Genomic DNA, 23,112 nt, shown 5'->3' with positions numbered 1-23,112 from the left:
TTATGAGCAAATATTATTCCAGTATATGGAATATTATTTGTTTGCCCATCAGTTGATAAACAATTAGATTGTTTACACTTTGGGCTGTTATGGATAGTACTGGAATGAACATTTGCTTGTAAGATTTTGTGCAAATACATGTTTTCAGTTCTCTTTGATATATACTTAGGAGAATTTCTGGGTCACATGCTAATTCAATGTTTAACATTTTGACGAATTGTCAAACTGTTTTCCAAAATCCTTGCACCATTTTTCATTCCTGCTAACAGTATATGAAGGTTCCAATTTCTCCTCATCTTTGCCAACTTTTGTTACTCTCTTTTTGACATCATGTCAAAAATGATGTCAAACATCTTTTCATGATCTTATTTAGCCATTTGTGTATCTTCTTTAGAGAAACTTCTATCCAAATACTTTGCCTTTAAATTAAGCTATTAGTCTGATCATTGATGTTAAGAGTTCTTATTCTGGATATCAGTCTCTTATCAGTTATATGACTTGAATTTCTTCCATTCTTGAAATTTCGGGAAAAGTGCTCCATAGATAGAGAAACTCCTAGAATAGGACTCCAAACTGTTCCATGGTATTCTGTAGGTATGTTTATATCTATAGTGAATTGGGACCCTTTGTTTAACCCTAAATCCTTTTTCTCCCTTGAGTTGGTCTTAAGGAAAAGGTATCAAACTTGAAAATAAGGATTGGAGGAATATCCAGAGTTGTTGGAGTACAGGACCTCCTGATTATGGAGAACCTGGGAATATGAATCTACTTGAACACTTGACCAAGCATGTTTAGTATCGTGTTGCTGCCTCACCCTTCTTTGCCAACTCCTGCTTCTTCACTTTCTTATCTATTAGGGATTCTTGACATCAAACCAACTTACTACTCTCCTAGGAGCTCCATCAAAAAAGCAATTAGACCACAAATCCCTAATGTGAACTTTGCCTAATTTGGTGTCAGTATCTTGGTACTTTGCTTTATATATGTTGATTGTGGATCACTCCTGTCCACATCCCACCCAATATGTCCATGTCCTAAGAACACTTTATCCAGCTTGAACAAAGCTTTGTAAATATTTGTAGCTACATACAGTAAATAATAGCAATACCACGGGGCAAGTGCTGTGACACAGTGGGTTAAAGCCTTGGCCTGGAGCGCCAGCGTCCCATATGGGTGCTGGTTTGAGTCCTGGCTGCTCCACTTCTGATCTAGCTCTCTGCTTTGGCCTGGGAAAGCAGTAGAAGATGGCCCATGTCCTTGGGCCCCTGCACCCACGTGGGAGACCCGGAGAAGGCTTCTGGCTCCTGGCTTCAGGTCAGCACAGCTACGGCCATTTTGCAGCCATTTGGGGAGTAGGCCAGCGGATGGAAGACCTCTCTCTCTGTCTCTACCTCTCTCTCTAACTCTGTCTTTCAAAAAAGAAAAAAAAAATAGCAATACCAGTAATTATTTACTCCATCATTTTCTAAAGTGAATAGTAATTGCACACACCTGATTAATGTACATATTCTATTGGTACAGAGAACTTAACAACATAATCATACTTGACACAAAAATGCACAATTGGTTCAAAGCTCCAGTGGTTTCCAAGGAGCCCGGGAAATATCCTCTTTTTCCTGCTTCTAGCTTGCACCAGCTGCACTGGTGGCATTCTGGTTGGAGTTTTGTTTTCTGAACAAGAGGCTGATTTATTTACATGGTATTCAGATGTGCCTGGCTGCTTTGGGTACTTACTATGAAGGGCCATTACAAATTTACTATGATCTGCTGCCTTTTATTTTAAGTACAATTAAGTGGATAGCCACAAATAGCTCTGACCTTGAAAATCTAAGTGAAGGTGAGATTGAGAACAGGCTTAGGAAACATATGTTTTGACTGTTAGTGCTCTGCAAATCACACACACACTTAAGGAAAATAAATAGAACAGGACAAGATAGTGTTGTGCTTTAGAAGGAAAAATGTTAGCGCCCCGGGAAATTGTACCACATGCTTCACTGGTGGATAATAATGAACTGGGTTAAAAATTAATCCGACCGTATCCCCACTTCATTGGGTGACTCTGGGAGAAAGAGGCCTCCAGTAGGTGATAATGCCAGTGACGTTCATTGCAATCACCTCTGCTGCATGCCACTATTAGCCATCTTCTTTCCTCTCAGCAATCCCAATACGTGCTTTTAGTTATTTATTTTTAGTAAAATGGTACTTAGAGTACCATGCTACCATTTCAGGTCAGTTTCTTGATAATGTGGATTGCAGGACAAATCTTTGGGAGTAAAATGGATTGTTTAAAAAACATTGTCAGCATGGGGCTTTTTATTAAAATTCATACAGAGTCCCCACGGTGAGTTATAGAGGCTTAAAGAACTATTTTTTAACCATCTTTAGAATACAATATTAAGTATTTGTCATATGCTGCGAGCTACTCTTCTCTTTTAACCTAATCAATCCTAGGGAAATAAATGCTTGTCTGAGACATTTATTGACTGACTGAATGGCCAGTGTTAAGTTTTAATTTCTATAAAACAATTTTAAAATATCTCTATGTTCCTACTATGTCATTAAATATTCCAGAATTGCAAGAGTTGCATATGCATTTATCTCTCCCAAGTTTTCTAGATCCGGTAATGGAAGGAGATGGCCTTTCCCAGACCTCACGGGATAGTGTGTTAATTAGTGAGGTAATAGGAATGGATCATTCACTCTCTGAGCCATGTGAAAGCAAAACTACAGACACAAGGAGACAGTGGAGAATACTGAGTGAGGATGGCAGGAAATAGGAGTAGAATAATTTCAAGCACCTTTTCAGTGTAGGGTTAAATAATTTTTTATAGAAAGGATTGCTGTAATGTAAATATCCTGAAAAGCGCTCATGTAGCAATCTTTTTTTTTTTTTTTTTTTTTTTGACAGGCAGAGTGGACAGTGAGAGAGAGAGACAGAGAGAAAGGTCTTCCTTTGCCATTGGTTCACCCTCCAATGGCCGCCGCGGCTGGCGCGCTGCGGCCGGTGCACCTCGCTGATCCAATGGCAGGAGACAGGTACTTCTCCTGGTCTCCCATGGGGTGCAGGGCCCAAGTACTTGGGCCATCCTCCACTGCCCTCCCTGGACACAGCAGAGCTGGCCTGAAAGAGGGGCAACCGGGACAGAATCCGGCACCCCGACCAGGACTAGAACCTGGTGTGCCGGCGCCTCTAGGTGGAGGATTAGCCTAGTGAGCCACGACGCCGGCCCATGTAGCAATCTTAAAATTATTTGAGTATGGTTTAAAACCCATAAAGTTCCACTTATACCAAAGACCCTTTTTATCCAGATACCCAGAACAGAACCAGAATCAAAAGCCAAGAGGAGGCCGGAGCCACGGCTCATTAGGCTAATCCTCCGCCTTGCGGCGTCGGCACACCGGGTTCTAGTCCCGGTCGGGGCGCCGGATTCTGTCCCAGTTGCCCCTCTTCCAGGACAGCTCTCTGCTGTGGCCAGGGAGGGCAGTGGAGGATGGCCCAAGTGCTTGGGCCCTGAACCCCATGGGAGACCAGGATAAGTACATGGCTCCTGCCATCAGATCAGCACGGTGAGCCGGCCGCAGCGCGCTGGCTGTGGCGGCCATTGGAGGGTGAACCAATGGCAAAAGGAAGACCTTTCTCTCTGTCTCTCTCTCTCTCACTGTCCACTCTGCCTGTCAAAAAAAAAAAAAGCCAAGGGGAAAGTGAGCAGCCGAATATAAGTCAGAAAATCAGTGCTCTGAATTTCAGGAACTTAATCATAAAATAACTTCTGGAAATTTTATTAGTTTGTTTACTTTTGTCTTATATAGAATTCAAATAAGTTAGGCTTCTGAGCCAATAAAGAAATTAGAAGCAGAAAACTGTGGCCTGTATTGCATAAAGATGGGTAAGGTATTGAGTTTAAGGAGATTCCTGTGTGCACAGTGACAGAGATTCCTGCTACTGGCCAATTCAATGTCTTTAAGCAGACTTTAAAAGGCTCTTTTCTCTCAACAGACCAATTATAAAAGACACACACACACACACACACACACACACACACACCTGGTCCACAGGTACAGAACATGATGAACAGAGGCTACCCTGGGTGGGCAGATGCAGTACCTACCAGGTTAGGGCATGGAATGTGGGATCTGCTCCATCCTCAGCCACGAGCCTCTGGCAAGTACACAAATGCACAGCATATGCTATGGCCCTTCTAATTGCATCATCAAGAGAGGTAATGACAATAAGTATCAGAAGAATGGTAAGGACACACAAGAATACAAGAATATTTTTGGGGGGCCAGAAAGTGCAGGGCTAAATCACAGTCCCTCACCTTCTCATGGCACCTGTAGGCGTGAAAGTAATAAGAAATCAATGCTGATAATACCCACAGAAACATTGAGAAAGTCTCAGTTGTGTCCCATGTGGCTTGTGGTAGAGGCAATAGAACTGTTGAGACATGTTTTAGGGTGAAGGATGGAAGTGAAGGTGACCCCTATGTTCAGACACTTGTTCCATGATCCAGGTGGGTAATGATGGTTGTTTGGCCTGAAGAGTAGCAGTAGCTTCAGAGAGATGACAAAATTCTGGATATATTGAAAAAGTAGTTAATAGTGTTTGCTGCTGAATAAGTGCAGCAGGTGATAACAAGACTAGAATCAAGTGTGATACCTAGATTTTTGGTCTATGTAATTGGAAGAATGGAACTGTCGCTAATAGAGATAGGGAATCCTTCAGAAGGAGTGACTATGCAGCAGAAGACAGAGGAGTTCAATTTTGTATTTAAGTTTAATAACTCAATGGTTAAATTTAACATTTCAGTGGGGATATAGTATAGGTACCTAGATATAAATTGAATTCAGAATAGAAATAGCAGTTCAGAAATCATGAGATATATGTAAATCTAGAAACCGTAGTCTGTAAAGTCATAGGGCTGAATAAAATCATGGGGGTATAAGTGTAGACAGAGAAGAAGTCAAAGGTTTGAATCTTGGGCTTCATAGCATTGAGACTTGAGGAAAATGAGCAGGGGCCAACAAAAGAGACCTGGGAAGCAGCACCCACTCAGAAGGAAGGAAAATAAGGAAGCCAGAAGAAGTAGGTATGTCAAAGAAGATGGAAGGATTGTGCCAGATGATGGCCAACTTGGAAGAGAACAGAGATTTGGACATTTAATTTAGCAATGAGGAAGTCCTGGTCACTTGGAAAGAGAAATTTTGGCAGAGAGATGGGGTGAAATCTGGTGAAGTGAGTTCAAGAAATAGAAGAACTGAAATTAGAGACACTTGTAAAGGGGATCAAACAAGTGTGTAGACACCAGAAGAAAATGTAGTGTCAAGAGATTTAAAAAAGAGCAGGAAAAATAATATAACTTCTATGTGATAATGGAAAATTCACAGCAGAGGAAAGATTTGATGATGCAAGGGAACAGAGAATCACTAGTGCAATGTGTTTGAGTGAGTAGGGATGGGCAGGAGATTTTGTACACAAAATGGAAAGGTGGGGCCTGATGGGCACACACTTGGTAAGGGGAGAAGCTGAGGAACTGCACAGCTAAGGCAAGGGATGAGTGTGTTTGTGGAACTTGTGGAAGTTCTCTTTCTGATTCTGTTTAGGCAGTAAAATAGGAAGCAACAAATTGACAAACTTTGATTGAAAAATGCTTTGATGAATAATAGAAGTCATCTGCCAATCAAGTCAGATTGAATTACAAGTCTGCAGTGCTTGAAAAGTCAAGAAGCAGAACAAAAATATTAATCTACCTTGTTTTAAAAGATATTATTATTATTATTAACAACAGGACATTTATATGTAGTTTGTAGGCTTAAAGGCTGACTTTCTCACTACCTCAGGAGCCTCAGTTATGTCAGGATATGGTTTATGCTAGGAACAGAGAAGTCCATTGAACTGTAAATTGCATTAGGCAGAAATTTTTTTCACACATGAATCTCTAATATCAAAATTATTTAAAAATAATTTTTAAAAATTCTTTAAATTATTTATGCTTTATTTGAAATGCAAAGAGACAGAAAAGGAGATAGAGACAGAAAGAAATCTTTCATCTACTGGTTCACTCCCCAAATTCTCACAATGGACACAAATGGACCAGGCTGCAACCAAGAGCCCAGAATCAAATCCAAGTCACTCACACTGTTGGAAGGGAGCCAAGCAGTTGAGCCATCACCTGCTGCCCCCATGGTGCTCATCAGCAGGAAACTAGAACTGGGCTAAAACTTGAACACAGGCACTCCATTATGGGATGTGGATGTCCCAAGTTGTGCCTTAACCACTGTGCCAAATGCCTACCTCACATTAAATAATCATTGAATGAATGATATCAAAACCAAGGGCAACATGAGTATTTTTCATTTAAAAGTTTACAGCACTTATTTTAAGTGATTTGATTCTACAATTTCAATTTTTCATCATTCATGTGAAAGTGTCCATATGGTCACAATGCTGCTATTTTCCTCCAAACACTTGGTTCTTGTGAACTGATTAAAGTATATTGTTTATAGCTCTGCTATTATGGGATAATTTCAGAGGCTTCAATGCATAAACTCACTTTACAGTTGAAAGGCTGGCAGAATCTCGGTGCAGAATGTAAATCTGCTCCCTGGTCTTATCTGGCCCAATCTTGTTATTAAGTGGTTATGGAAATCATAATGTTTAATGGGTAAAATGCCGGGCACCATCTGTTGGTGAGTTGGACACCTACACTGAGAAACCAAATATGATTATGAAAATTCAAAACAGGGTCCTCTGGTATTTAAGTTATGCCAACTTATTACCATATGGCAGGCATTGTAAAAATCAGAAGCTAAATAGAAGCATTATACTTTGTGTTACAGGTCTGGGGGCCTGTTTGTAGTTGTCTTTTGTTTGATCGTCTCTGTAAACAACAGGATAACAAAGTAAGCTAATTGTACTTTTTTCCCTTTGCTTGGCAAGATGAGTTTCCTCATGTAAATCAATAGACTGCCTACTGATTGCTGTGCAATCTTAAGAAAGCCGTGCAAGCACTTTTGCAATCTATCCCAGAAGCCTCAGAGAAAAGGTGCACTGCAGTATGAGGTAAGCTCTTGAGTCAAGGAGACAGATGACTTTGGCATAGTAGAACAAGAGAATATATTTTAGCTCCAGTTTGCTTGTTTAGCAGGCATTGTTGTCAGATACCAGTGATAAGTAGGGAGTAAAACAACTTTCTTAATTGAGGTGCTGGATTTAATGCTGATGAAAAGTAAGCATCTTCCTTACTGAAGACAAACTAGACCTGACAAGGTTCTCTCCTCCCCTTGGGCCTTCTCACTTGTGCAACTCAACCTCACTGAATGTCTTGAAGGTTACACTATTCCCATGGGCTTAATGGTTTCATGGGCCAACAGACAGAAACCATGATCTCTTGTTTCTTTTCCCCAAGAGAAATTTATTTTCCAAAGAATACATTCTCTTCTTTTTCAAGACCTCATGGAAACAAATAAGGAAAGGTTAAAATTCCACATGGAATAGTTGTAATTACAAAGTGTGTGAAACTTTCTGACTCTACAAACAGAACATTTATGGTTGTTCCTGTCCTCATCTTCCAGAGGAGGGCTGAGGTTCCACTCCTGTGGACAAACATAAAGTGATAAAATAGGACAGTGGAGTTGGAATTGGAAATCTCTTCCATGTCGGTCTCCTTTTTCAGATTCATCAGGTGAAAGGACAGACTTCATGTTTATTTGAAACTCTAGGATGATCTTTAGTGCCTCCCAAAGCTAAATCAATTGTCATACAACAACATGATTGCCTAAGTAAAAAACCTCACTTGGCCATGTTGTACTTGGATATATGATCTCTAGAAACTGAGATCATGAATGGATGTGGCTTTAGGTCTCAAGTTTGTGGGAATTTGTTATAGCAGCAATAGAAAATTAATGCATCCACAATAGGAATATCATATAAAAACTTGCCCAAAAGTGTTGGATAATCAATAGCTAAGCTTTGAGCATTTTCAAAGAATTACCATAGAATGCTTAAGCTCATGATCTACTTCTGCTTACAGTCCCTCAGGAATTGCTTTTTTTATATCTTTGCTTCTACAGTTTTTTAAAACTCCTCTGCAGAAGAACACATCCATTTGTGTATGGATTCATTCATCAAATATTTATTATTTATCAACTATGCATGTGCCTGGCACTCAGTTGGGCATTTGGAGATAAAAATCTGACAAATGATCACTGCACATCAGGAACTCAAAGATACGGAAACAGATCATTGTACGCAGTTTGAAGGTTATAGTTTGTCACATAGGACTCTTAAACCAGGTAGCAGGGAACTTGGTGAATTTGCCATGATCAGGAGTCTGGCTGTCAGTACAGGGGAAGGAATCATAAGCCTTATTGTGATGGCTCAGTGCAGACATAGTCTCTCAGAGGTAGACTTGTATTAAGCAAGCTTATTATGGTTGATATATATTAATACAAATCCAATTAGATCTCATTAAAATACAATACGAACTACATCTCTAAAACCAAATGGGAAGTTCAAATCAGTGCCTTATCTGCCTGTAGGCAAGTACATGGAAAACAAAATTATTATAATCAGGATGACCATCTAATAATTTACAATAAGAAATTAAACTGTCAAGTTGATTGGTCCTACAGGCACATTGGCTCTGTACAGATAACAAAATGGGGAGCCAGAGTATGACATCATGAGGGACTTAAGTGTTGTTTGCTAAAACAGCCTGACAGATTCTCACCCACAGCAGGGAGCACCTTACTAGGGAAAAAGGAGCCCTTGCTTAGTAAAGAGTTCCTCTACATTTGAGCACTGCTGGACAGGCTTATCCAGCTCTACCTCTTTGCTGTACTTCCACACCCTTTCACCTATTTCCCACACAAGTTTTGTGAAAGAGTGGGCTCCTGGCTGATCAGCTAAGATGCTGGTTTAGACAACAATATCATACATTGGAACACCTCAGTTTGATTCCTGGCTCTGGCTCCAGCTTCTGACTCCAGCTTCCTGCATTAATGACTCAGGTAGTTGGGTGCCTGTCACATAGGAAATCTAGATTGCATTCTTGGCACCTGGTTTCAGTCCTAGCCATTGTGGGCATTGGGAGAGGGAACCAGCAGATAGATAAATGGGTATCTTTTTCTCTCTTTCTCTCCCCCCCAATAAATAAATAAATAAATAAATAAGTTGAATTGAAAGTTAGGTTTATTTTGGTACAAAAAACTTTGAAATGTATGCATAATTTTTTCATAATTCACATTTTCCATGAAGTTTTTGATGTACTCTCATATTTTCATAAGAGAATAAAATAGGCAATTATTTTTTTACTTAATAAATTACAATCTTTTTTAGTTCTTTAAGATTACTCCTGAGTCCTAAAATTTGTGATATTCTTATATTTTTATTTCCACATTACAGGGCAGTCTTTTGGGTTTTTTTCTCATAGAGGACTAGTCAACACAATATAATAACTGCTGTAATAGAAGTGTATAGAGGGACTGATGCAAACTCAGGATAAGAAGAAACTAACAGTTATTGAATTCTACTAGGGACCAAGTACTGTGACAAGGATTCTACATGTATTATATTGTGTAATCCTGTAAGAACCCCATCATGTAAGAACTGGAGATTAAGGAACCTATCCATGGTTACAAAGCAAACAAAAGGTAGGACCAGGATTTAAGCCTAAGCCATTTGAGCCCAGAGCTTATGCTCTTAACTCTTATGCCATACTGTCTCTCCTGAATATTTTGGTCCTTACACCTACTCAGCAGGATGGAGAGGTGTATCATTCAAGGCTCAGTTGCAGAAAATAGAATCTAGTCTATTATTTTAAATAGAGGGATTTAATGTAGGAACTTGGTGCTTATCAAGTCTTTGGGAAGGATGGAGAAGCAGGCTGGGCCTCCAGAAGTGATTCTCATATCTCACTGTAAGACTGGCCTGCCCAGAGAGCTTCTGCTTCTGCTTAATCAGGAAGGCAGGGAATCAGGAAGCTGCCTCTGGAACTGCTGCATTCTGGAACAGTCCATTAATACTTCTCAGTCCTTATCTTTATTAGTAAGCACCACAGGTTAATAATTTAAAAAATTTCCTTCCCATGATTGGTAGGAGAAAGAGCAGAAGTACAACCTCCGCTTTGATTTTCACCTTCTAAGTCTAGCTTAAGAATATCTGATTGGCTAAACCTAAATAATATCCTGTACTATAGCTGCAAGGGAGCCTGGAAAATGTTAGTGTTATATATCCTAAAACTGTAGTTCTGGAAGGCATGCAAGATGGAAGGTGGAATAGGTAGTGGGCACCAGTCTCTGTGCTGTGGAGGAGTTCCAGGCTCCAAAGTTGAAGTATCCAAAGTCATATAATGATAGGGGTGATCAGGCTCTCATCAAGTTGGTTACACTCCAAGCCTCCTGTTTATCATAGCCTTTTCCATTGCCTAAATCAGCCTTAGTGGGAAACCAGCTGTATTATAAGGATGGCTTCATGAAGAAACTGGCTCTTAAATGATAAACTATGGTCCTGGGAAGGCAATGAGGGGGACAGGGCCTGTGGCTGCAGGTGGATCCTTTATCTCACTCTCCCACTCTGTGTGGTTCCTTTTTCGGAATCTCTGAGGAATCAATTCAGTGGCTAATCTTGGCGAGAGCTAAGTAGTGAGCTTTTTGACCTCCATGTTTGAGACCTCTGGTTTTTTTCCTTATTTCATTTTTTCAAGTGTGTGTCATTCTTGCATGCACATTCAAGCCAAAGAGATGGCTGAGGGTTGGGGACACCAGGTGGTCAGCTGATTGGTGCTTGTGGGTTGTTTGATCCATGCCTTGTCTCTCCCTGGAAAGGGAGGGAAGCCTCTACATAGAGAGGCAGCAGCCACTACAGTTCCGAGCGTGAAGTCGGACTTCTCTCACACTTGTGTGTTGAGGAGACTCAGATGTTGGCCTCAGCTCCTGGGCTGAACTCAGCAGATCAGCCCGTGTCTGTACTGAGAGAAAGGAAAGGATCGGCCAGAGAGCAACAACACCTATTATCCTGGGCTTGGCAGCAAGGAAGAGGACAGGTGGTGGAAATCTTGCAATCTGAGAAGCAGACTGAAAGGTGACAAAGAAGCTAAAGATGGGTGGTGGAGAGAGGTTTCACATTCCAGCCCTTCAATCTAGAAATATTAGTAAGAACCAACAACAGCTTAACAGACAGAAGGCCAATGATCAGAATTCCCATATGCAGATTGTTCATAAGAAAAAAGAAAGAGGACATGCTTACAACTCATCAGCAACCACATGGCAGGCCATGCAAAACGGAGGGAAGAACAAAAACTTCCCAAATAATCAAAACTGGGGCTCGAACTTGGCCAGTCCTTGCTTACTTTTTAAGCCACAAGCCAATCAGAACTATTCTGGAGCCAAATTCAGTGAGCAGCCATCACCAAATGTTCTTCCCAAACCTCCAAGCCACTGGGTTCCTGTTTCCTTTAATCTTTCAGATAAAGAAATAATGACATTTCAACTTAAAACCTTACTTAAAGTACAGGTGTAAAACAGATAAGTGCTAATGTTTAAATTGGCCTGAAACAAATTTGACTACGGAGTTTACTCTATTTGTGTAAAACTAGTTAGCGTAAGCATACATCATCTCATTTGTTTTGTGTGCATTGTGATGTAAAGGTAGGATCAGTGCTACTTAAGGTAACTAATTGTACTTCATACTAAATGTCCTCAATTGAGTAACTTTGAAGTGAAACAATTCAAGTTTGGATTCCTGTTGAAGTTTAGATATAGGCGAGGGCAAAGAAATAAGTTTTCTACTGTCTGTTGGAGGAAAGTAGCTAAGATTATCATTCATGGATTAGTAGTGAGTTGTTTAAGGTTAGTGAATCAAATTAATCACCTAAGACAAGGATTGAGAACTAGTTGAACCTTTGAAAGCTTATGTTATAGAAATACTCAGACTAGTAATATGTCAACAACCCAATGCACTGCCAAAAGAAAATGTGAATTTTCCTTAATAAGTTAGTTTAGTGGATTATGCAGTAGTGAATGTGGAAAGGACACCAAGTTTACCCGTTGGCCTTCTTAACTGCAGTTGGCTAGATGTCTGCCAATGAATGCATCCAAACCATTTTTTATAGGAACATATTTGATAGTCACTCAATAGTTTTCAAATACATTTTTTGTATTACAGTACTGCACAAACTATTCTGACAGTGATCTGACCTCTTAACATTCCTGCAAAGCTTGCTTTAAGTGGGAAATTGTATAATGTGAAACTTAAGTTTCTAGGGAAGAAAGAGCCATATAAATACATATAATTTTGTAGCATATGTAAAGTTTTCTCAGATTTTATCTTACAAAGAGTATTTTGGTATGAACTTGCTGAATGTAAGACCATGGACTGTTTTTATACTATTACCTAATCTTAAAGATCTGAAATGTTTTTAGTTTGCCCCTGTGCTGAAGTGACTGATTTGGATGTAAACTATATTTCAAAGGGGAAAAAAAAGAGAGATGGCCAAGCAGGCAATCACTGCACTTGGTAGGGAAAGAATGAGAAAATACAAAAGCAAGGAAGTGCTAAAGGAACCATGAAACTTGGCTTACCATTCACAGTAATGTAATTTAATTCATTCTTTAAAAACTAGAAGCGAACAAAATGTAAAATAATGATGGTGGTTCAAAAATTATGATTGTTTTGTGCCAGTTCTGATTGATAAGCACCAAACTGCATAGAAATGGACAAGTCATTTGTCAGGTCGTTAATATTTTTTCTGCATTCTTTGTTCTGCTCATCAGCACTTAGAACTCTCCAGGATAAGAGCTATCTCTATTCTTGAAAACTTTATTGATTGCCCTATGGATGAAATTCTGGGTTATATAAATGTTGGGACTTGGGAATCTGAGACATCAGAAGAGCTGCCCTTGTGAATATCAGCTCAGTTGAGAGATGTGGTTAGATGAGAAGTGAGTCAACAGCATGTCCCTGTCCTCACTGCTTGCTGAGTCATGGAAACCACTAGTGGTCTGAGGACTTCAAAAGGTGCCTTTGGTGTCCTTACACGGACTCTTCCCCATCCAGTCAGAATGTGCAAAGTCTTCCCACTGAGTCAGAATGTGCAATGATAAAAAGTGAATAATGGCCCCATTCTACTCTGCACTGAAGGATCAGGGACCTCCTTTGAAAGCTTTCACTTAGGAATTCTGATATTTTCCTCTTTTTGGCATATGCCAATTTCCCTCATTTTGTCTGCTTATTCATGTAGAGAACCTTGTGTATAATAGGAGGGTATTTCAAAAAGTTCATTTAAAATGTAATTAAAAGATAAGACAATTTTATGTTAGAAAAATTTTAAATCCACATATTGTAAGATCTTCAAAAAATTCATGAGAAAATGCATATTATAGAAAACCTATGCATACATCTTCTATTTTTTACACCAAAATAAACCTAATTCTTTTCTTCCATAAACTTTCTGAAGTACTCCTGGAGTAGTTAGGAGCCTAGACTCTGGTGCCAGATTATCTTGGTTAAAAATATGGTATGGCCACTTATTATCTGTATTACCATGGGGAAGTCCCTTGGTTTTTCTGTTCTTCCATGTTCTCATCTATAAAATGTGCATAACAAAATGAGCATTTAGCCTAACAATTAAGGTACTGGCATCACATATCAGCGGGCCCAGGTTTTATATCTAACTCCATTCCTGACTCCAGATTCCTGATAATGCAAGCACACCATAGGAGGCTTCACTAATGGCTCAAGTAACTGAGTTTCTGCCATGCATATGGGAGATCTGAACTGAGTTCCTGATTTTCAGCTTCAGCCCAGCCCAACCTCCTGCTTTGTGGGCATTTGAGGAGTGAACCAGCAGATGAGGGTTCTTTGTTTTTCTCTTTCTCCCTAATCAGTAAATAAATAAATTAATTTTAAAGTACTTACTGCTAAGAAAAAATAAAATGAAATGGGCATGGTAGTAGTATCTACTGCTCAAGGTCATGTGAAGATTAAATGATTACACACACAACACACACACACACAACACACATACACATCTCCTAAGTATTTGCTGTTGATGTGGACTGTTCATTTCTTCTTCACACAACCATATGATGTAGGTATTTATTAAGATTATAAATATATGAGTAAAACTGAGTTTCAGTGAGTTTTAGGAGTTTTCCTACTGTCCTAGGTTTATAAAGGGCTGAGCCATGGTCCAGCTCCCCAGGACTACATGACGGCATAGCCCTACTACATGGGATTTTCATTCACCACGATGACCCATTTGACAGATTTAACACTCAAAGAGACAGCATCTTCTTTTTTCCAGCCATAGGGAATTAGAGTCTTTCTCATTGGAACTAGATGTAACCTTTCAGTTTCTGGGTCTGAATTAATCTATTACTTTATGAACACACCCCCTCCCCTTCCAATTGTTGCTCCACACTTGACTCCTGCTAGTACTTACACGATATCTCACCTTTCCTGGATCGCTTATATCCACCAAGAAAAACCACCTTCCTTCTAACCCCCAATCCTGGATCAAGAGTTCATTCCTCATGCACTTGTTACTCCAGTTTCTGTTCTTTCTTCTTCTCTGGCAGGCAACTAGCAACAGATGCCTCATAAGCAAATACCTATCAGGCACTCATCAAATGAACATTTTTAAGGTCAGATTCCTCCATTTGACAACTTTTTCCCTACATGGAAAGTACTGCATTGTACATTCTAATTTGGGGGACAGAATGATTTCTTTCAGAGAGGCAGCTGGTACACAGAAAGGAGCAGAACCAGTTCTCTTGGAGAAGATCAGTGGAATCATAGTGCATATTCTCAGAAATGTCTAACACAGTCGGGCCTCCCTCTGTTTCCTGGTAAAGCGCCTTCCTGAGCCGCCTCCACCCTCCTTCCCACTTCTGATCCTCAAGTCACATATGCCCTAGAGAAAGACCCACAGTCCTATCTGCAGTGTCTAGGAAGGAGGCAGGGGGGCAGGTCAGGTGGGCCTGGCACCCCATCCTCTGTTCCTGAATCATGCTTGATGGGACAGTTAGGGTCATGGCTGCAGAGCTGTGGAACTCGTAGCTGCCAGTATCTGATTCCTTTACCCACCAAATTCTCTGAATCCTCTTCTCTCTCCCAACATCATTTGAAATTTCTCAGGGTAAAGCAAACGGACCAGAGATTTTCAACACTGGCTGCACATTAACATCACCTGGCAAGTTTCCATAAGATTCTCTAGGTCCCAGTCCACCAAAGACTTCTTGGTTCTTGAATGTGCCCGAGCATCAGTATTTCAGTGGGTTAAGGTGCTGCCTTGCAACACTGACATCCCACATGGGCACAAGTTTGTGTCCAGCTGCTTCACTTCTTTTTTTAAAAAAGATTTTATTTATTTATTTGAGAGGTACAGTTACAGACAGTGATAGGGAGAGACAGAGAGAAAGATCTTCTGTCCGTTGGTTCACTCCCCAAATGGCTGCAACGGCCGGAGCTGTGCCGATCCGAAGCCAGGAGCCAGGTGCTTCTTCTCAGTCTCCCATGTGGGTACAGGGGCCCAAAGACTTGGGCCATCTTCTACTGCTTTCCCAGGCCACAGCAGAGAGACGTATTGGAAGAGGAGCAGCCAGGACTCGAACCGGCACCCATATGGATGTTGGCACTACAGGCTGTGGCTTTACCTGCCCCATAGCTGCTTCACTTCTGATTCAGCTCCCTACTAATGTACCTAGGAAAGCCCCTGTACCCATGTGGGAGAACAGGATGAAGCTCCTGATTCTTGGCTTCAGCCTGGCCCAACCCTGGCCATGGCAGCCACTTGAGGAGTGAACCAGTGTGTTGAAGGGTCTCTTTCTCCCTCTGTCTTGCCCCCCTCCCTCCCTGTAATTGTGCCTTTCAAATAAATAAATAAATCTTTAAAGAAATTATCAGGTACTTCTACTCTACATCTGAGTTGAAATCACCATCCTACTACTAGCTCTGGTACTTTGGCCAGCCCTTCACATCTTTGCTCTTTGTCTCAGTTTCTTTTGTCAAATAGAGATTATGCTAGTACTGGCCTCAGAGGGTTTTCTTTTTCAGGATTAAACAGCTAAAATAGAAAAGGGGGCATGGAAAACTGTCCAGCACATAAACACTCAGCCAATGTTCATCAAATTGATTTTACTGCAATAATTATAGTCAGCATTTTCATTAAATTCTAGGAATTCAAAGGTGGGTAAATCATAGTCCTGCCCCCATGCTCATAATCCTGTGGGAAAAACATGTCCCTGACACACTCAGTAGAAAGTGCTAAGCCCCATGGTGAAGACCAATATGAGTGCCATGGGAAGGCAAACTAGGTGGTGGTTCAATGTGCAATGGAGAAGGAAGTGGGCTTACCACATGCAGGGCTAGTACTAGAGCAGCCTCTTGCAGGATGAGTTGCCAGACAAAGCAGGGTAGATAGAGAGACTTTTAGGTAAAGGAACAGTTTTTGCAGAGTCTTCATGATGTAAAAGAGTGTCAGGTCCCAGACAACTACTCAGCAGTTTTGCACCATCTTTTGTGGGGGAAAGTGATGGTTGAGCTACTGGTAAGAAAAACCATGGCCAAACCTTTTAGAACTGTGTGCTTTCCTGGTGAATTTTGGATTTTATTCTCTAGGCATGAAAAGCTACTTACATTTTTAAGAAATGGAGAAATAGCCTCAGAATTTTGTTTTAGAAAGCTATCTCAACAGCAAGGAAAAGAGTAGGTTAAAAAGGAAATGGCAGGGTGGAGGGAGTTCGGGTCAAATTTTCTGGCTGCTTTCGAGCTCAGAAAGGGTGACACTGAGCTAGGAAAGAGAAAGGCTTAAAAGGAATTGGCACTGACTAACTGCCATGTGTGGGAGTCGTGGTACATGGGATTACTGGGAGGCTTCCAACCTGGAACTGTTGGAGTCTTGGTATGATGTCTGCAGTTGAGGCAGGAATTATAAGAGGGTAAACAGGTTTGAAGAGGAAAAGAATGGATTAAATGTCAGGAATGTTGAATTTGAAGACATGTGGGCTGTGCAGGTGGAGGATGCTCAGGTAAAGGTTGGGAGCTGTGGAGCACACAGAGAGATTGCTGTGCACCTAGATCTTTGTTGTCTTTCCAATAAATCTGTACTCTGGACTTTAGCTAAACATTATCCTCCAACCAACTTCACAAGCTGAAAGTCAAAGTTGTCTTTTTTTTTTTTAAAGAAAAGTATTTATTACAGAGAGAGAGAGAAATGCTCCGATCCACTGGTTTACTCCTGAAATGCCAGCAACAGCTGGTACTGGGCTGAGGCCACAGTCAGGAGTTGAGAACTTGATCTAGGTCTCCCATGTGAGTGGAAAGAATCCAGTTACTTGAGCCATTACCACTGCCTCTCAGGGCCTTCATTAGGATGAAACTAGAGTCAGGAGCCAGAGCCAGGCATCAAAGTCAAGCCTTCCAACTAGGGAATTAGGTATCCTAACAACCATGCTAACTACTAAGCCAAACATTTGCCACCAGGATTGTCTTTAAAGACTCCCTTTCATTAAACTACCTTCTTTTTTTAAGTTTTTTTCTTTATTTATTTAACAGGTAGAGTTATAGACAGTGAGAACAGAGACAGAGAGAAAGGTCTTCCTTCCGTTGGTTCACTCCCCAAATGGCCCCTACAGCTGGCGCTGCACTGATCCAAAGTCAGGAGCCAGGTGCTTCCTCGTGGTCTCCCAAGCGGGTGCAGAAACCAAGCACTTGGGCCATCCTCCACTGCCCTCCAGGGCCACAGCAGAGAGCTGGACTGGAAGAGGAGCAACCAGGACCAGAACCCGGCGCCTGAATGGGATGCCAGCGCCACAAGGCGGAGGATTAACCAAGTGAGCCACGGCGCCAGCCCCTAAACTACCTTCTAACTTCAGTTTGTATGACAGCATCCAACAACTGATTATTCTGATCTGATGGTCATGGACAACTATGATTCTTCTTGCTTTGGTTTCAGTTGCTAGAGAGTCTAGCAGCCACAAGTGTTGTTACCCAACTTGGTATATTCCATTGATTTTGATCACAATGGGTGCTCCCAAGTGGGAAAACTTGGTTTCTACTCCCTTTGGCAAAATGCACTATGTACTATGATGTTTACTTTACACTGTTATAAAAAAGTTACTAAGTCCCATTCAAGGGTCTGTGGACTAGCTGCTGCTGCTGCGTGACCTTGAAACCCACAGAGTCTCACTTAAATAGGATTACTAGATGCAATATAGGATGCCCCAAAAGTCTGAATTTTCAGTAAACACTGAGTCATTTTTTAGTATAAGTATGTCTCAAACGTTGCAGAGAACAAACTTTACCGAAAAAAGTGATTCACTGTTTATCTGCAATGCAAATTTCACTGAGCATCATGAAATTTTGTTTGCTAAATCTGGCTATTTTCAACTAATCTTCCTCAGACATTTCTTGCAGTGCCTATAATCTTCTCTAGTTAGAAATAAATGACACCTTTTGCTCTGAGCACAAAGAAGCCAGCTGAATTCATTTCTTGGGTAACATGGCTCTGGTTCTCCCTTATTGCAAAAGCAATAAACTCCACTTTGTTGCTGTTGTTTTGTGTGTGTGTGTGTGTTGTTGTTTTTTTAATCTCTAGTGATATTTGTTTTGTCTTTTGAACATGCACTTACACTTTTCAAAATGGACACCTAGCCAGATATAAAAATGTAACAAAAAAGGATTCTGATTGCTTTCATAGCATTCAAGCAGGGAGACAGGATAAAAGAAATTAAGTACAGGTATATGCTGTTTCTTTATCTATTTTAAAAAAGAATTAGTGAGGGGCAGATGTTTGACCTAAAAGTTAATCCACTGGTTAGTATATCATGTCTCATATCAGAGAACCTGGGTTTGATACCTGGCTTCACTCCTGATTCCAGTTTTCTGCTAATGCAGACTCTAGGAGGCAGTGGTGATGGCTCAAGTAATTGGGTCCTTGCCACTGATGAAGAGACCCTGAGTGAGTGCCCAAATTCCAGTGCACTCTCAGTAGCTGTGGGCTTTTGGGGGTGGCAAACCAGCAGATGTGAGCAGACTCTCTCACTCTCATTCTCACTCTCTCCTTGTCAAATAAAAAATGTTGCTTTAAAAAAATTTATTGAGTACCTTATTTTACCAAGGGTCCCGGGGCTCTATATTTTGTATCATTCTGTTGTTTACTTTGATCTTTACCACCTAAGCAACTTGAGCTAAGAGCAAAGAGAGGTGGTTTGTGTCAGTACCTGGAATGCACACATCAATCTTGCTGATTCATGAGAATCTCAGGGCTTATCAATGGCACCTGGAAATAACTCTATAAGTCAGTTGTGCTGATGCAATGTATTTCATATTGCATGCCCAGATCTCTAGAGTGAGGGAGATTGCACAACCTGGCAGAGCAACCTGTTCCAGACAGGAGAAGGTTCTTGTTCCTAATTTAACAGGAATACACCTCCTTCTGTGCTCTCTGCATTTGGAGTGAGGAAGTTTGCTTATCGTGCTCCCACTGTGGTTGAACTGAACCTTGTGATTTGCTCCTCTGTCTGCACCATTACCATTACCAATATCCCTGTCCATCTCAAACTTGTCCAGATCTCGTGTTAAGTTTGGAAAAAGAATATGACAACTGCTTGTCCACATTTCACTGAGAAGTCATCATCAGGTGAATGTTGATGGAACAAGGCATAAGCCTCAGCCATTCTAGCTCTGTGTCCCAAAATAGAGAAAATCAGAATTTACCCTCCACCCCTGTACACTTTGAAATCCAGAATTTATCTCTTATTCCTATATCCTTTCAAGAGACCAATTTAGTCTTATGCCCTGTGTTGTTTCCCACCCCACCCCTTGCATTCTTTTTCAGATTTGAAAGCTGGCACCCAATTTGAAAAATATGTATAGAGAAATTCATCTCTATATATTGCCCCTCTCCACCCCTTCAGACACCTAGCCTACCTAAGATGTAAAAAGGCTCAGCCCGCTGAGGACTGGGCCCTCTGCAATGTGTTCAGTCTATGTTCACACTGGCAGTTGGCCACCTCTGTAAATACATTCATTTTGGCTATGAGTTCATGGCACAAAATAGACATGCAACAGATGGAATTGTTCCAGTTATTAGACTTTTTACCTATCAATACTGAAGTGAAGACCCAGCAGGTGGGGAGTTCTTACAAGAAATCCCCAAAGGAGCTCGGAATACCATTGCACATGTTTGTGCTAGTGGTCCCATGAACCAACAAGTGTAGTTAAAACTAGACATCTATAAGTGCACTAAAAATGTTATTTGTCCAGAAATAGCACTGAACTTGGCCTTCCCATGAATTTTGTTTAGACTTTTTGGTCTTAGCTCTTTAATTATGTGAGTTAAAGAAGTGAGGAAAGGAATATTGGATTTTAGAGCAATGCCAGAACCAGGGAAAAATAATTCTCTGGGTCAATAAATAAAAATTAAAAAATCACTGTATGCCCTTGGGTATATTTTATGTTTTATTTTTTTCCCTCTTATTTCAGAAGCAGAATCAATTTTGTTGACATGCCAGACTATTATAGTAATAGAGTTTCTTATTATTATTGAATTCTATTATAATTAATCAGAGTGAGCTTATATACACTATATGCTGTTGGAATTGCCTCTAATAGCACAAAGATATTGAATATTTTCATAACGGGATTAGCAATTCCCCTGTCTGTTATGACTACTAGAAAAATCACCATTGCTCATTTCATTTTATTTAGATTTTGCATCTACTTTTGCAGTTACTTACTACTTTCATGAACAAAAGTTAAATAGTGCAATTATTTAAATACTCATTTATGATCCCACAGGAAAGTTTCCATAGGCTCTGAGAACAAGAGGATTATTTATCTTCTGACAGAGCTGTGTCATGCAATTGAGAATGGAATTGCACCTGTACACATGTACACTTGTGTATTTAAAAAAAAAAGACTAAAAGGAAGTGCATAATAATGGGTGGTGGAATTTTGGGTGATTTTTAAGTTTCTTTTGCAGTCTTATCTGCATTTTTCATGTTTGCAGTCAATAAAGTTGACTCTTACAAGTAGAAAAAAAGGCTATTTCTAAAAAACAGAAAGGAGAAGCTATTCTGTCAAGAACCAATTTGATATTAAGTCTGATATTTTACTAACTACAATTTTAAGAAAGCCTCTTGACTTCAGATTGCTAGTTTTTTTCAGTTATAAGATGGTCAAAGGTGGATATTAAACTTGTTTGGCTCACTTTTGAAGATGTATGCAGAAATTAGATGATAAAATGTGAAAATACTTTTATAAGAAGTGCTGTGCGGCATCAGAGCAGAGCTTTTACCTAGCATGCAGAAGGACTGAAGTTGTACGTGAGATTCTGAGGGCAGGGGGAATGAACTCCCCCCTCAGGTAGAGCCCGCCCTCCTCCCCAACCAGTGCACTCACAGGTATATTTTGGGGCAGTGGTTTTCGGACTTGCAGCCATCATAATTGCCTAGAGAGCTTGTTTACTTGTAGATTGCTCTATCCACCACCATAGCTTCTGATATAGTAGGTCTTGGAAGGGATGAGAGATTCTACAATTCTAACAGGTTCCCAGGTGATGCTGACATTACTCATGCTGGAATCACTCTTTGAGAATCATTTTTTAAGAATGTTTAAAAGTGTATACAGACACACAGTTAATTCAGCATATTCAGTTATTAGAGACTTCATGGTGACCTTGAGAGAATACTTTCAGAAGAAAAGAAAATATGTTGACATTGGCTAAGCAGAGAGCCAGAGGTGTGGAAAACAAGTCAACAGTTATAGGCTCAATGTTTGAGAAGTGTAAGAATGGGAAGCATGTATTTGAATGGGAAGCAGAGTCGAATGAATTTTTAGACAAGGGGTGAAATTTATGGTTGTGACCCAGGAAATAACTATTTCTCCCAGCCACAGTGTTGTTTAATTTTTTTAATTGTGGCCAACATCTAAAAATTATCAGATTTCTTGTGGAAATCAGCTTCCTGTCTACTTTGGAAAATTCACATGTGTAGCTTCAGGTCTGCCTTCCCATGTGACAACATTCAAGTGGGACCAAGTAACAGCTGCTTCCTTTACCTGGGCCTAATGCTCTGGGGTATTCAGCTCCTGTCTGGCCCTTCCCTCATTGAGAGGACCTGGGAAACTTTCCTCTGTGAGTATATGAATTTACAACTGAAAAACTCAACAAGATGACTATAGATATTTCTTGTCTGGGAACGGAGAAAAACTGAAGGTAATGGAGAATTGTAATCACAACATAAACAAGGATCAGTAAGAGGAAGGAGAGGGAACCAAGGTCACAAGGGGTAGAGTGGTTTGGGGAAGGAACGGGGACATCTATCCCTCAATATGGAGAGCCAGAAAAGAGAAAAGACAGAAGTCAAGGAAGTACTATTTTGTATTAAAGACAATGATCTTCATCCTTTACATAACATAAATAAAACCATGTTCTCACCCTGAGGGTTTAAGAAGAGAAAGCTTGGCCTGACTGTTGCACAATGCGGTGAGAAATTGTCAGAGTGTATTAAAGCATATGGAGCTGCTCTGCCAGCCCATTTGGAATGAAGTGTACTGTGGTTCCCCCTCCAGCAAAACTGTGCAGCATGGCACTGAGGATTGCTCTCTTAGGAGGTGGAAACCATTTTTTGTTTAAGCCACTAAATAATCAAATAAAAATAAGCAAAACTCTACATTTTAGACAAGCACTAGTAACATTAATATCCTCCTGATCTGCAACCCCACCAAAACAAGGTGCCTGGCCTTTATACTCTTGAATCAGCCACCTGTAGCATGGAACATTGTCTAAATACACTCTTTTTTAATTAGAAGATCCAGGATAAACATAACCTAAAGACCCAAGCTTACTTTATTGGTAGATACTTAAAGGAGGCCAGAAGTTAAATAATTTACCTACCGAATAATTCAGAACATTTTTATTATGCAAATAAGAACATACTATTTAATACAGAATCTCTATGTCTTTGTTCAATATACTTGCAATATCAATTTCAAAGAAATTGTGCTTCACAGCAACTTCTTTAGGCTACACATCTTTGCCCAGCCCCCATGGTCTGTCCCACTACCACCTGTCCTCTGCCCTAGCACAATAGAAAGTTTGAGAAATTCCA

The 23,112-nt window shown here is 40.4% G+C and overlaps 2 protein-coding genes across 7 annotated transcripts in view; both read left to right on the top strand.

Moving 5' to 3' along the window:
* The window catches only part of SLC24A2 (solute carrier family 24 member 2), a 271,498-nt gene that overhangs the window by 15,830 nt on the left and 232,556 nt on the right, over positions 1–23,112 (top strand). The gene's annotated exons all lie outside the window — the stretch shown is intronic.
* Positions 11,099–12,457, top strand: LOC100359261 (proline-rich nuclear receptor coactivator 2-like). Its single transcript, XM_070052880.2, has one exon. The coding sequence runs from the start codon at positions 11,099–11,101 to the stop codon at positions 11,516–11,518; it is 420 nt and encodes a 139-aa protein (XP_069908981.2). The 3' UTR covers positions 11,519–12,457.

The sequence above is a fragment of the Oryctolagus cuniculus genome, chromosome 1 (assembly GCF_051225735.1).
Source record: "Oryctolagus cuniculus isolate XC-2025 breed Fujian yellow rabbit chromosome 1, ASM5122573v1, whole genome shotgun sequence".
In the NCBI taxonomy this organism is placed as follows: domain Eukaryota; kingdom Metazoa; phylum Chordata; class Mammalia; order Lagomorpha; family Leporidae; genus Oryctolagus; species Oryctolagus cuniculus.
This window is presented reverse-complemented; position numbering and strand designations above follow the sequence as displayed.

Coding starts and splice junctions, on each gene's coding strand:
- LOC100359261 (XM_070052880.2), top strand. CDS start 11,099: ATGGGTGGTGGAGAGAGGTTTCACATTCCAGCCCTTCAATCTAGAAAT.